The sequence below is a fragment of the Oncorhynchus clarkii genome, chromosome 6, assembly GCF_045791955.1.
Source record: "Oncorhynchus clarkii lewisi isolate Uvic-CL-2024 chromosome 6, UVic_Ocla_1.0, whole genome shotgun sequence".
NCBI classification, from domain to species: Eukaryota; Metazoa; Chordata; class Actinopteri; order Salmoniformes; family Salmonidae; genus Oncorhynchus; species Oncorhynchus clarkii.
Window position 1 is genome coordinate 40,359,817 of NC_092152.1, and position 13,552 is coordinate 40,373,368.

Genomic DNA, 13,552 nt, shown 5'->3' on the forward strand with positions numbered 1-13,552 from the left:
TTCATTTATTGTTTGTGCCCATTTATTGCCATTATGTGCCCATTTATTACCATTATGTTTGATGCTGTGACCTGCTTCTGTCCCTGATCTGTGTGCCACATTCTAGTTACACAGTACAATGTACAATATAATGTGTCATACCTTTCTTCTTGTGGTACTCATCCTCATAGTTCTCCATGGTATCTGGCTCATAGTTCCGTAGTTCATTCTCATAGATCTCCACGTAGTTCTCAACCAGCTTCTTTTTTTTGCCTTTCCCCTTTTTGGTGTCCTCATCACTGTCCCCCCCTGAGCCTTTCTTGGCCTTTTTCTTCTTCTTTTTGCCATCCCCTTCTTCATCCCCCTGTTCGCGAGTTTGTTCGCCCTCTTTCTTGTCCTTTTTGGATTTTTTGTCGTCGTCTTTAGATTTTTTGTCCTTTGACCCCATGTCGTTCTCCTGGTGGTCTTTATTCTTTTTGGTTCCCTTACTGGTGGCCTCAATCACACCAGGGAGCCTTTCTGCTCTCCTTTTCTTGTTATTGATGGTATCACTGTGATCTTCATCATCTGTACTCTTCGACTCACTGCTTCTCACCTCATACTCCTCCTCGCTGTCCTTCTTAGCTTTCTTCTTATTTTTCTTTACTTTTCCTTTGTTCTCCCCCTTTTTCTTGCTGCTTTTTACATCAGGCTCAGAGGTGTCAGAGTGGTACCCTTCTTCTGGAGCTTTTGATTTCTTCCTCTTCCCCCTGCCAGCTCCAGCATCCTCTGTACCAGTGACCCTCTTATGCTTCGTCTTGGACTCTGGCTCCTGATCCTCTGAGCTCTCGTCATCCACCTCTTCGGTTCCACCACTGCCCTTGGCATTGTTTTTTTGTTTTTTTTTCCGGGGACATCTTTAATTTATTTACTACCTTGTAACTGTAACTGATTCCAGTGTGTACCGGTGAAACACGATTAAACTGACCTGTAGTGTCACCGTAGTGACCAGCCGGTGCCAGCAGGATGGGGCCAGAGCCGTACAGACTCCTGGGTAGAGCAGACTGCAGGATGGCTTGAGGTGGCTGGGGCAGCCCTCTCCTGCTGTAGTTCCCCACCTGAAACAGCAACAGCCACTGAGCTCATAAAAAGTACTACCACTGCTGGGTTGTCACCTGATCAGTTGAGAAAGCCCCTGTGAAAATCGAGAACAAGACAGAAAATTCTAACCTACTATTAGAAGCTGATGAGGGTTCTACAACTCAAAGAGGAGATATGTGGTTCAAACAATAACACATCAGACAACATGCCACTGTTTTGGTAAACCGCTGAGAGATGGAGCTGGAGAAATGTAACCACTCAAATTCATTGACAGAGCTATGCATGCAAGTTCTTTACATACATGATATACAAATTGTAGTTTTAATGTTTTGAGGCAAGAAAGTATTTACAATGACTTTGTTTACAAACAATGGAATTAAACATGTTTATATTTGTGCTGTGATGCGATACGACAGCAGAACTAAAGGCATTTCCGTTATTCTTTCAGTCAATTGATATCATTTATGATGACTCCCTGGTGACTATATAGGATAACGTTTTTTTTAAGTACCTCCTAAATCGCTCCATCAACTTCATGTAGTCATGGTGAAGGTCCAAAGAAATATGCATAAAGAGAAACAAGTAGTAAGCACGTGAGCAAGGGAGATGAAAATTATAATGTCGGATTTTCTGGACTCAAAATTGGCAGTAGCCTCAACAGACCGCTAGTATTAGCTGCTGTTCCTGTCTCTCGGGGAAAAATTGGCATCTGGCATGATGGGATAACATTATCTCAAAATAAAAAATAATAATTATAATACAATACATGTTGTATTACAGTATTTTGTATTTAAATTTCAACGACCAACATCAATTAGTTACGTTCCGTGCTAGTGAAAGGAACACATTATTGGCAGCTCTTGTTTTGCTACAGCATACCGGTACGGACTGAATTTAGTGCAACACAAAACCTTTTTCCGGTCTCTATCGTGCGAACTTCGGCAAGAAGATGGTAAGGGTGGACCGAGATTACACTGAAAATCTCAAATCATCTGCTTTAATGCATTTTCTCCCTTATCATCTGCATTATTGTTGTGAATATGAAAGCAATGAAGTGTCACAGACCCCAGTATTTCACGGGTTCAGTTTCATAATCAGTAGTTATCAACCCAACGAATGAACTGTAACGTTAACTAGTTTCCAAATCATTCTCAAAATGAAAGTAAACCATTTTTTTGTCCCCCATAAAATATATATTTTTAAAGACGGCATTCATTAGTATGTCCTTATTTTCATAGTGTAAAAAAGCGAAAGCCGTGCCTAAGTTTCACAGGTTTTCACTAGTATCATGTTAGCCAGCCAACTGACATAGCTTTGTGACATTATGCAGTTGTATGTAATGCTGTGTTTGGAATTAACTATACTGTCCAATTGTTATTGCTTTTCATACATGTTTTATGTTTCCCAGACTAAGGGAACGTCGTCATTTGGTAAACGTCGCAACAAGACGCACGCTCTGTGTCGTCGGTGCGGCTCCAAGGCATACCACCTCCAGAAGTCCTCCTGCGGAAAGTGTGGCTACCCCGAAAAGCGCAAGAGAAAGTGTGAGTGGCTCAAGATGTTCTGGAATGTCTGGCAGGTGGTTAGCTAGTTGTTATTGATAAATCAGCTCATCCATCGGTGTGACCAATGGGGACTCATCAGCGAGGCTAGATGGATGGATGGATGGATGTATGCCGCAGGTCATGTCAAGTTTTCGGTGATGCATAACGTTATGTCAAAAAGAAAAGAGCTGAAATGAAAGATGTCCGCACACGCGGGGGTTTAGACAAGACGATTCTTACACGCTCATCATTTTTACCCGTGTAGATAACTGGAGTGCCAAGGCCAAGCGACGCAACACTACCGGAACTGGCCGTATCAGACACCTGAGGGTCGTCTACCGCAGATTCAGGTGAGTCCAACATCCTTCTTGCAATGACTTTCAAGAGTGGTTTGCATTTCCCACGGAATTCAAAGAAGAGCTGTTCTTTAGGCATTGTTATGTACCTCAATTTCTCCATTGTTTGCTTGCATTTTTGTCTGTTGAATGTGAGACTGGATTAAACGTTTTGGCTGTGCAGAGAAGCACCTGATTGTAATGTAACAGGTGTGATTTCACCAGCTAGGTTTGCCTTGATGGCTTTGGTTGTGGTCTACACAGATACATTTCAGTGCCGGGTTGAACCCTCAGTTTTGTTAATGTTGAGATAATATTAGGGGTTATTTGATATACCATGAGGTAGGTGGTGTTAGTTTTATTTGTTTAGTTAGTGACTGTTAGGTAAACTACTCCTCAAATGTGTTTTTCTGCAATCAAATTGTGACTAGGCTGGCATGATTTGACAAGGCCATGGCAGTGAGAGACTTGAATGCTTGTTGACATCTCATGATCACTGGAGACTTTTGATATCGCCAAGTTGGAAGGCTTATTTCACTGTTCTTTCTTGAATGTTACCTGGCACGAATAGCTATTGTTGCTATGTAAGTTGCTAGTGAAAGACCAGTCGCGTATCACATACTCAGCTCTTAGATGTGATGTTTGATTCATTTCTAGTAGACTTATAGACAACACTGAAACAGGCTATATATACCCAACTAAGGGCATAAAAGCTAACAGAAACAAGAAAGATAAAGACAAGTGGGAGGCCTTGTAACAATGGAGGGCCGTCATACCACACATCACATTGGTCATAGTGTTAACCCATACAGAAGTTATTTTGATCCGGATGACACTGAAGTTGGACACTGCTTTATAACATATTCAGAATATTTTTAGGATGCTGAGTAGGCTTATATCAATTGAGAAGAAAGGAAAATACCCAAATACTCTTCTGCCGTGCCATCTTCCAAACGGGTGGTACGTGTTGGGGGATGGATGGGGTTACGTTCCTCACAATGTAAAGCATTTGAGACCACCTGATATGAATGTAGTTTACAATTCGTTGTCCTCCTTCCTCATTAACACATTTACATTTCTCTGGTCTTTTCCAGGAATGGATTCCGTGAGGGAACTGTCCCTAAGCCTAAGAGGGCAGCAGTGGCTGCCTCTAGCTCTTCCTAGGCTGAGTTTGAAATAAATTCATCATAAAACAACTTGATGGCCTCTCATCCTCTTCTTTGGTCAGTTTTAGGTTATACAGTGAAGATCAAAATGTTGAACCGTTAACTCTGACAAGAACCCTAACAGCAACCATTAAGTGTTGGGATCAATGGAAGCTGCTGAGGGTAGAACGGCTCATAATAATGGTCGGAACAAGCAAATGGAATGGCATCAAAACACCTGGAAACCATGTGTTTGATGTATTTGAAACCGTTCCACTGATTCTGCTCCAGCCATTACCACGAGTCCGTTCTCCCCAATAAATGTGCCACCAACCTCCTGTGGTTGGAATTCAGTTGTATCACTAAAACTTGTTTGAAGAAAGGTTTTCCTGCAACCAGTAGAGGGACACATTTCTTCATGTTTGTTTCTTGAAGATCTGAAAAATAATAGGGCTCTATTTTGCTGTGCGCCAAGGAATATTAATTCAGGAGCACCAGTGAGCCTAGAAAAATGTACAATTCTAGCTTTAATATCTGAAATATTCTTCATTGTGATTTGACAAAAGAGGCATGAGGGAGGGGGGGAAAGCATGTTTGAATAGATATTTAGCAGTTCTAAAAAATAAATATATTTCCCACAACTCAAACTACTGGATGAAATGTGAAAATGACATGGGACTAACTGTTATAGTTACCAGTAATTGGTTTCAATACAGTAACTACAAATCACTGATTTGTTTGAATATACATTCAATGGGTTGCCTTAGGGCTGGTGTACAGTGTACAGAGCATCTCAAAGCCACAATGTGTATGGCCTCTTCCATTCACTGAACATAACGTTTAGAAGTCCATGTAATAGGAAATGTATCTAGCTTTCGTTTATAAAATATGAAGCCAAACTCAGTGGCTCTTCTCATATCTACATGTCAACAGTGTTTTAGTGTGAAGGTATGTGGTAGAGTTGTTACATGTGCATACCACCGTTTTGGAGATGTTTGACATAACATGTAGAATTGGAATATAAGTAGCTGGCACACCATAGAAGGGTGGGAGTGGTGTTTTGCATTGCAGAGAAAGTTCTGTCTTCTCCAGTTTTCCATTAGTCAATAATCTCCCAATTTAATTGGATTCCCATGGCTGTATATGCTTATTTTCTATTAGAATCCAGAAGGAGCTTTATCATAACAAAGCCGCTAGTCGCTAAAAAGACACAAAAATAAACACCATGGCAACTCCCACAGTCCATACAGGATGAAGTGGCGGGAATTAAGAGGAGATATTTTGTCACAGAAGGAAAGGAGAAGAATCTATCCACAGATGGTTTGTGTCAGAACTTTACCTGTGTTTGTTTTCCTTATTGAAAGTGTTGCAAGAGGACAAGGGTCTTTGAAAAACTTGATACTAAGTGTACAAATGTGAGGAATTTTACTCCAATATAGTCATTTGGCTTGTTAGCATCAATAAGGTACAAAAGGTACTGGACTTTTGAAGTACCTTTGTAGCAGGGTTATATAGCCTACAAATGGATCCATTTCAAACAGCCAGATGTGTCCAAACTGAGAACCAACTGCTGTTCCTTTATTTAGACTACTCCTTTAGTTTAACATCCAGATACTGTATATGTACTAAATCATGGAAGATATCATTTTGGTCAAATCTGAGTCAAGTTTTCTGAGTGTTCATAGAACCTAATGGATTAAACTCCAGTGTTTATACCCCAGCACAATTCCAGTAGAAACTCCTCTCGCAGTGCAATGAGTTATATTTGAAATCTTCAGAAGATGGCTTGTATGTATGTGTAAAACAAAAGGGAGATGATGAGCCAACCACTTGGATGCCTGACAGCCAGACTGTTATTTTGGGACAGGTTCATTGCAAATTGGAAAAGGAATTGTTCTGAAAGGAAATATACAGTGCATTTGGAAAGTATTCAGAACCTTTGACTTTTTCCACATTTTATGTTACAGCCTTATTCTAAAATAAAAATCCTCAATCTACACACAGTAGTAACCCATAATGACGAAAGCAAAAAAAGGGTTTTAGAAAATGTTGCTAATTTATTGAAAATAACCTGGAATATGACCTTTACATAAGTATTCAGACCTTTTACTCAGTACTTTGTTGAAGCACCTTTGGCAGCGATTACAGCCTTAGAGTCTTCTTGGGTATGACGCTACAAGCTTGTCACACCTGTATTTTGGGAGTTTGTTCCATTCTTTTCTGCAGATCCTTTCAAGCTCTGTCAGGTTGGATAGGGAGCGTTGCTGCACAGCTATTTTCAGGTCTCTTCAGAGATGTTCGACCGGGTTAAAAACTGGGCTCCGGCTGGGCCACTCAAGGACATTGAGACTTGTCCCAAAGCCACTCATGCGTTGCTTTGGCTGTGTGCTGAGTGTCGTCGTCCTGTTGGAAGGTGAACCTTCGCCCCAGTCTGAGATCCTGAGCACTCTGGAGCAGGTTTTTATCAAGAATCTCTGTGTACTTTGCTCCGTTCATCTTTGCCTTGATCCTGACTAGTCTCCCAGTCCCTGCCGCTGAAAAACATCCACACAACATGATGGTGCCACTACCATGCTTTACCGTAGGGATGGTGCCAGGTTTCCTCCAGGCGTGACGCTTGGCATTCAGGCCAAAAAGTTAAATCTTGGTTTCATCAGACCAGAGAATCTTGTTTCTCATGGTCTGAGAGACTATAGGTGCCTTTTGGCAAACTGCAAGCGGGCTGTCATGTGCCTTTTACTGAAGAGTGGCTTCTGTCTGGCCACTACCTAAAGGCCTGATTGGTGCAGTGCTCCAGAGATGGTTGTCCTTCTGGAAGGTTCTCCCATCTCCACGGAGGAACTCTGGGGCTCTGTCAGAGTGGCCATTGGGTTCTTGTTCACCTCCCTGACCAAGGCCCTTCTTCCAGATTGCTCAGTTTGGCTGGACTGCTAGCTATAGGAAGAGTCTTGGTGGTTCCAAACTTCTTCCATTTAAGATTGATGGAGGCCACTGTGTTCTTGGGGCCCTCCAATGCTGCATACATTTGTTTGGTACCCCCCCCCCCCCCCCCCCCCCCCCCCCCCCCCCCAGAATGCTCATTGAGGTTAAGAAGAATCCTAGAGTGTCAGCTAAAGACTTACAGAAAACTCTGGAACATGCTAACATCTCTGTTGACGAGTCTACGATATGTAAAACACTAAACAAGAATGATGTTCATAGGAGGACACCACGGAAGAAGCCACTGCTGTCCAAAAAAACATTGCTGCATGTCTGAAGTTTGCAAAAGAGCACCTGGATGTTCCACAGTGCTTCTGGCAAAATATTATGTGGACAGATTAAACTAAAGTTGAGTTGTTTGGAAGTAACACACAACACTATGTGTAGTTAGAAAAAAAAAGGCACAGCACACCAACATCAAAACCTCATCCCAACTGTAAAGTATGGTGGAGGGAGCATCATGGTTTGGGGCTGCCTCAGAGCCTGGACAGCTTGCTATCATCGATGGAAAAAGGCATTTTTATCAAGACATTTGCAGGGGAATGTAAGGCTCTCTGTCTGCCAATTGAAGCTCAACAGAAGTTGAGTGATGCAGCAGGACAACGAACCAAAACACAGAAGTAAATCAACAGAAGAAAATACTCCTTCTGGAGTGGCCCAGTCAGAGTCCTGACCTCAACCCGATTGAGGTGCTGTGGCATGACATCAAGAGAGCAGTTCACACCAGACATCCCAATAACATTGCTGAACTGAAACAGTTTTGTAAAGATGAATGGTCCAAAATTCCTCCTGACTGTTTTGCAGGTCTGATCCGTAACTACAGAAAATGTTTGGTTGAGTTTATTGCTGCCAACGGAGGGTCAACCAGTTATTCAATCCAAGGGTTCACACACTTTTCCCACCCTACACTGTGAATGTTTACACAGTGTGTTCAATAAAGACATGAAAATGTATAATTGTTTGTGTGTTATTAGTTTAAGTAGACTGTCTTTGTCTATTGTTGTGATTTTTATTACCAATTTATGCAGAAATCCAGGAAATTCCAAAGGGTTAACATACTTTCTCTTGCCACTGTATGTGAATAAGGTATTTCTGTTTTTATTTCGCTTTGTCTTTATGGGGTATTGTGTGTAGCTTGATGAGGAAAAACATTTATTTAATCCATTTTAGAATACGGCTGTGAGTCATTTTTTGTTGTTGTTGAAAAAGTCAACGGGTCTGTATACTTTCAGAAGGCACTAAGTGGATGTACAAAGTGTAGATGTTTGCACTTTGAAATGGTTGAATAAGGAAACAGCTGACACAAAGTGTGGTTGTTATTAGTGCAAAGTTCATAATGACTAAACCTTATTTTGTTTACATCATTGATGATCAAACCCTGGTTTGTTATAAATCAGCGAGGTGTTCTTTTGTTCATGTTCATGAGAAGTCATAATTTGCTCGTCACATTCAGGTTGACTTATTTGTGGATTTGTTTATTTTCATTTCACATCATAATGATAAATGCCTGGATAGCACAACTGAGGCCAGAGGATCTAAAAAAAAAAAAAATGTTTTAAATAGTCTCAGCCTGTCTTAAATGAGACAGCAACTTGTCAGACTCCAGACTCCTGATCCTTAACCAGTGAATACAGAACAGGAAATATATTGAGGGTTCCGGGTGAACTGAAGTGAACTGTAACAGCTATTCAACTGACAAATCTCAAAGTCCATTGCTGAGAAAGTACCTCATTATGCATAATAATGGCCATGATAATACAATGAAAAAGGTCAAGCAGATCGTTCATTATATTCTTCTCACATAAGTTACAATTCAACTATTCTATTTCTTTATTTTACAATTAAATGTATATCCTTATCATGTATTTCTTTCACTCACTAAGGAGCATAGATGGATGCAATCTAAGAGGCAACCACCACATTGGAGGAGATGACAGTTCCTGTAAAACTCATTGTGACCAGAATCCTGGAAGAGAAGGAGAGAGAGGACCCTAATAGGGCTCATTTTAAAGGCTCTCCCTTGCCAATAACCTTTTTGGCAAGGCCCACATTGGAGGACTTCACCTCACATCTGCAGTCCCTTAGATCTTGACGTATTTGCAAGGCCCTGCTCCTCGCAAATACACATAGAGGCGACATTGGATATAGTGTGTGCGTGAGTAAGTGCACTTGTCAACCATTCCCAACCTCTGGTAAAGCACTTACATTTGTTTTGGTCCATGCCACTAACAATTAGAACCGTTGGCCCAAACAGTGGAAAGGCATCACAGTTGGCTTCAGGCTAAGACAGAGATGCCAGAGCTGTATCCAAATGATGACATTTGATCAAATTAATTAAGTCATTATTTCACAATAATACAGTACATTTGCATTTTGCTACTTTACTGCACCAAGTTCACAAACAGCATATAGCGCACACAATAAATAAACACACACTAGATTTTTACATATTAAATTCAAATTCCCTGTTTTCATATTTGGAGATATTTTGTCTTTTGGTTTCATGTCTGAGTTCATGTTAACTCTTAAATCAGGGTTCTCCAACTGGTGGGCCGAATTTGGCCTGTGGATGGCTTTCTGAGTTTTCTGAGCCAAAAAACATTTTTTTTTAAAGAGTGTTGGACATGAAAGACTAAAAACACCAGGAAATCAGCTCCAATTGATTTTACTTTAGGTAATTTGTACCCAATTATTCCCACGCATAATAGAAAGAAGTGATCGTATTCAAGCCAGGTTTAAAATTATTATGTTTTAGTCAAATATCATATCTGTTTAGGCATCTTGCGGTCAATTTGCAGTCTACAAATAATTGTTTTATTATGTTTTGGCCTCCCGACCATCCACTCAAGAAAACAATCAGCCTGCGGCTGAATCTAGTTGATCCCTGTCTTAAACCATTTCAGGGTGTCTGGAAGCTGCTGAATTTATGGCTAGAGTTGTTGTTGTTTTATCCTGTCTATCAGGGGGAACCTTCTACCAGACCCAGTTCCCCATATCCACTTTTTTTTGTAAGGTTCCTATGCTTCCCATTTATCTCACTCACTCAATTACAGACCTGATGGAGGGAAGCCATTTTGAATATGATTCCCCCAAAAATACAGTTTCCCATCAGTAGAACAGTTATTGGACCAAACACACAGTTAGGATTTGGGAAGACTGGGGTCAGTGTTGGCTTGCCCTCGGCATGGCCAGGGTTTATTATGGGATGCTGGACACTCCCATATACAAGATCAGGACACGCCCATGGGCACTAAGATATCGGTGGCGTTCCTGCCTGACTACATTGCAGACTTTGCAATGCAACGTCTGCTATATAGCTGTGTGCCACATCATCGACTGGCAGCAGTCAGGCAGGTTGCTAAATCATATAATGTGGTTAGTTGATATGTTAAACACCTATCCAGGTGTTGTGAGATCTGGCAGGTGTCTGCATCTTAGTCAGGAACGCCACCATCAACATGGGTACTATATGTTAAATATGGTCCAGTCCACTGCCCCAAGATTTAATATGACATTTGACCACTGAGTAGAGCAGCATCCCAGAATATCTAGCCTCTTGTAAAAGTCTGAGAGCGTCTCCAAAAATCGCTGGAGACCGGAGTTGGCTGGCACACTAGCTTGAAGCTGGGAAATGCTTGTGTGTTTCCAGTATTTTAGTCACAGGACTCTCTATTGATTTACTTTTCTGGAGGTCTAAAATACAGCCTTACTCACTCCTCTTCGCTTGCTGTGGTGCATAGGTATATGCAATATATTTTATTTTACACTTTGTCTTGAACTACAGGCCAACTGACAAACTTTTGTAAAAAAAAAATAAATAAAAAGGTATACTCTGTAATTATGACACCAGTATGAAACCACTGTACTTCCCTAATTTTGGGACGGGGAAATGGATGTCAGTAATTAGTTATTAGTTATAGTAAATAAGTGCTGTCTAATGTATTAACTGTAATATTAACATTGTTCGTGGCTTTATGATATTTCGGTTAAAGAGGTCTGACACCTAAGCCGTAAAAGTGTCAATTATAATGGATTTGTGTGAACTTAACCGATTCCCCTTTCAACTCCATTGACCTTGGGGAATGATGTCATTGGGAGGAACATGGATGTTATTTCGAAGCCAACACACACACACACACATCAACTATTCATGGCTTTCATCAGCAGGTTCTACCATGTCTGTCTTACTCCCTTCCTCTTATATTACCATTCCTTTGTTTTCTTGAATTCTTAACAGACAACGTCCGTTTGGGGCCTTTTGGTTTCTTGGGTTAACAATGTGAGGTGTTTACCATAATGTAAGGCGATGCCAAAACAAATGACATTGAAGAGTAAGTGCCATGTCTAATTTGTTTATTCTCACTGTTGGCCTCAATGTGTATATTCCATTCAATGGGTACTACTGTACGTTCACTCTCTTCCCTTGGGTGCATCTCTACTGCTGAATATTGTTCTTGTATGGAGCTAAGTGCATTCCCATCTTGCTAAGGCCAAATATTTAGCACATTGTTTTTTATTTATTTTACTAGGCAAGTCAGTTAAGAACAAGTTCTTTTTTTTTTCAATGGCGGCCTTGGAAAACTGCCTTGTTCAGGGGAAGAACGACAGATTTTTACCTTGTCAGCTCGGGGATTCAATCTTGCAACCTTTCGGTGACAAGTCCAATGCTCTAACCACTAGGCTACCTGCCGCCCCTTTTGTTTTAATCATATCCGATCTGCCTAATTTTCAGATTCTATGCAGATCATCTTGAGCGGCTAAGACTTTTCTATTTACTGTGGTTTCTTTTACATAACAATGAGGATCAAAGTGTTTCATGGAAAGGTGCTGCGTTTAATACTGTTCTGAACCCCATTAATTAAGCTCGTATTCTGAATCTGATGTTTGTGTGAGGCTTAACTGAATGTTTACTAATTCCTAGACTGCAGCTGCTCAAATCTTCTCCTTCCCTGGTCTGCGAACACTTTATAGCTGTGGCTGTAGCACTGAACAAGGGCCTCAATTAGTGAAATACTCAATATTTACAGAATTCATATGCCTACAATCAATAATACCATTGTAGCTTACCCTCAGACAAATGTGTAATATTGACAATGTTTCAACCATTGCCTGGTCTTCTTCTCTCGACATTAGATTTTGTCTTTGTTTTTTCGAACCACCACCTGCGAAAGAGGCCTTCTTGCACGTCACTAAAGGCTTATATTCTCTACCATCCCACAGTTTCTGATCTCTGCCATGTATATTGCTATAATAAATCATGACGTGGTCTGTTGTCCTGTTCATCTGTAGGTGAACAGTGCCCTAATGTTGAACAGCCGGCGTCAGCCCCCAGATGACACAGGACAGAGAATTCATGTTGACATGAGTTGTGTTGACTTAAAGCAGTTTCACATTTCTATGTGTTACGGTAATTTGATGTACAGCACAGGACTGCATCTTATGGGACGATACTGGCCATGATACAGTAGAATGAAGGGACGTGTAGAATGGATTGAAGTGGGGCCACTAGCTCAAACCTAACCCTGAAACCTAATACTTTATGAACTTGCTCGTCAACTATATGCCTATTTTTGTCCATTAAGCATCTAGTGGCTCTTTATCGTATGAAAGGAAGATGCTTAAACATGTTTGGTAAAAGTGCAATCAGACATGGGTCAAATACAAGACAATTAGTACACTGAACAAGGCCATAATCTTTCTGGAAGTACTCCATGCTTTGATAAATTACAGTTTCACAGATTATCTTCTTTCTCCACCCCGCTGTTGAGGTTTCTCATGTTGAGGTTGGTTGCTCTCACACTCTCTGTGTTGATATCCCGTTCTCTGTATATTTGCTTTAGCCACTGAATTGCTTGTTCAATATTAACAGCGTCAAATAGGAGCCATGTATATTGGTCGTTTTATGATTTAAGCTGGCTCAGTGAGATTATATCCTGGGAAGTCTACTTTATGCTCATCACAATATACGTGGGTGCAAGTATGCGTGCGTGCGTGTGTGTGTGTCTGTGTGTCTGTGCGCACATACTGTTACCAAAAAGAAGATCTGGGATTATTTTGCGTATTTGAACCTGAACTCATCGTTAACAGCCTCGGACCCAAGTTAGTTAGGGTTTGTTTACCCAATTATACTTGTGTAAACTTGGAAAGTAGTGGCCTGTACCTTTCAGTAGCATCCGTGTGCTTATAGGTGTCATAATATGACCTCTGAACTCAGTCACAAATCGGAGTGTGAAAACCCTCCTATGCTTGCATAAATGATTTCCGCTTGTTCTTAGATGACATGTAGTTTAATAACACACACACACACACACACACACACACACACACACACACACACACACACACACACACACACACACACACACACACACACACACACACACACACACACACACACACACACACAACCTGAGACACTGACCTAAGTGCGTGTTTTTTTGCACATACACACATTCACGGTCTCATTGGTGGTCCAAAGGAAATGGAGTCA

General features: G+C 41.0%; 1 protein-coding gene across 1 annotated transcript; it reads left to right on the plus strand.

The window, feature by feature from the left end:
- The first annotated feature begins 1,801 nt into the window (after positions 1–1,801).
- LOC139412068 (large ribosomal subunit protein eL37) lies at positions 1,802–4,134 on the plus strand. The gene is made up of 4 exons (XM_071158863.1): positions 1,802–2,011; positions 2,468–2,603; positions 2,869–2,953; positions 4,033–4,134. The coding sequence occupies exons 1-4, from the start codon at positions 2,009–2,011 to the stop codon at positions 4,100–4,102; spliced, it is 294 nt and encodes a 97-aa protein (XP_071014964.1). The 5' UTR covers positions 1,802–2,008; the 3' UTR covers positions 4,103–4,134.
- Positions 4,135–13,552: the final 9,418 nt, after the last annotated feature.

Bases quoted from the DNA above. Each gene is read 5' to 3' on its own strand.
- LOC139412068 (XM_071158863.1), top strand. The intron at 2,604-2,868 runs GTGAGTGGCTCA...TTACCCGTGTAG, and splicing joins CGAAAAGCGCAAGAGAAAGT to ATAACTGGAGTGCCAAGGCC. The intron at 2,954-4,032 runs GTGAGTCCAACA...GGTCTTTTCCAG, and splicing joins GTCGTCTACCGCAGATTCAG to GAATGGATTCCGTGAGGGAA.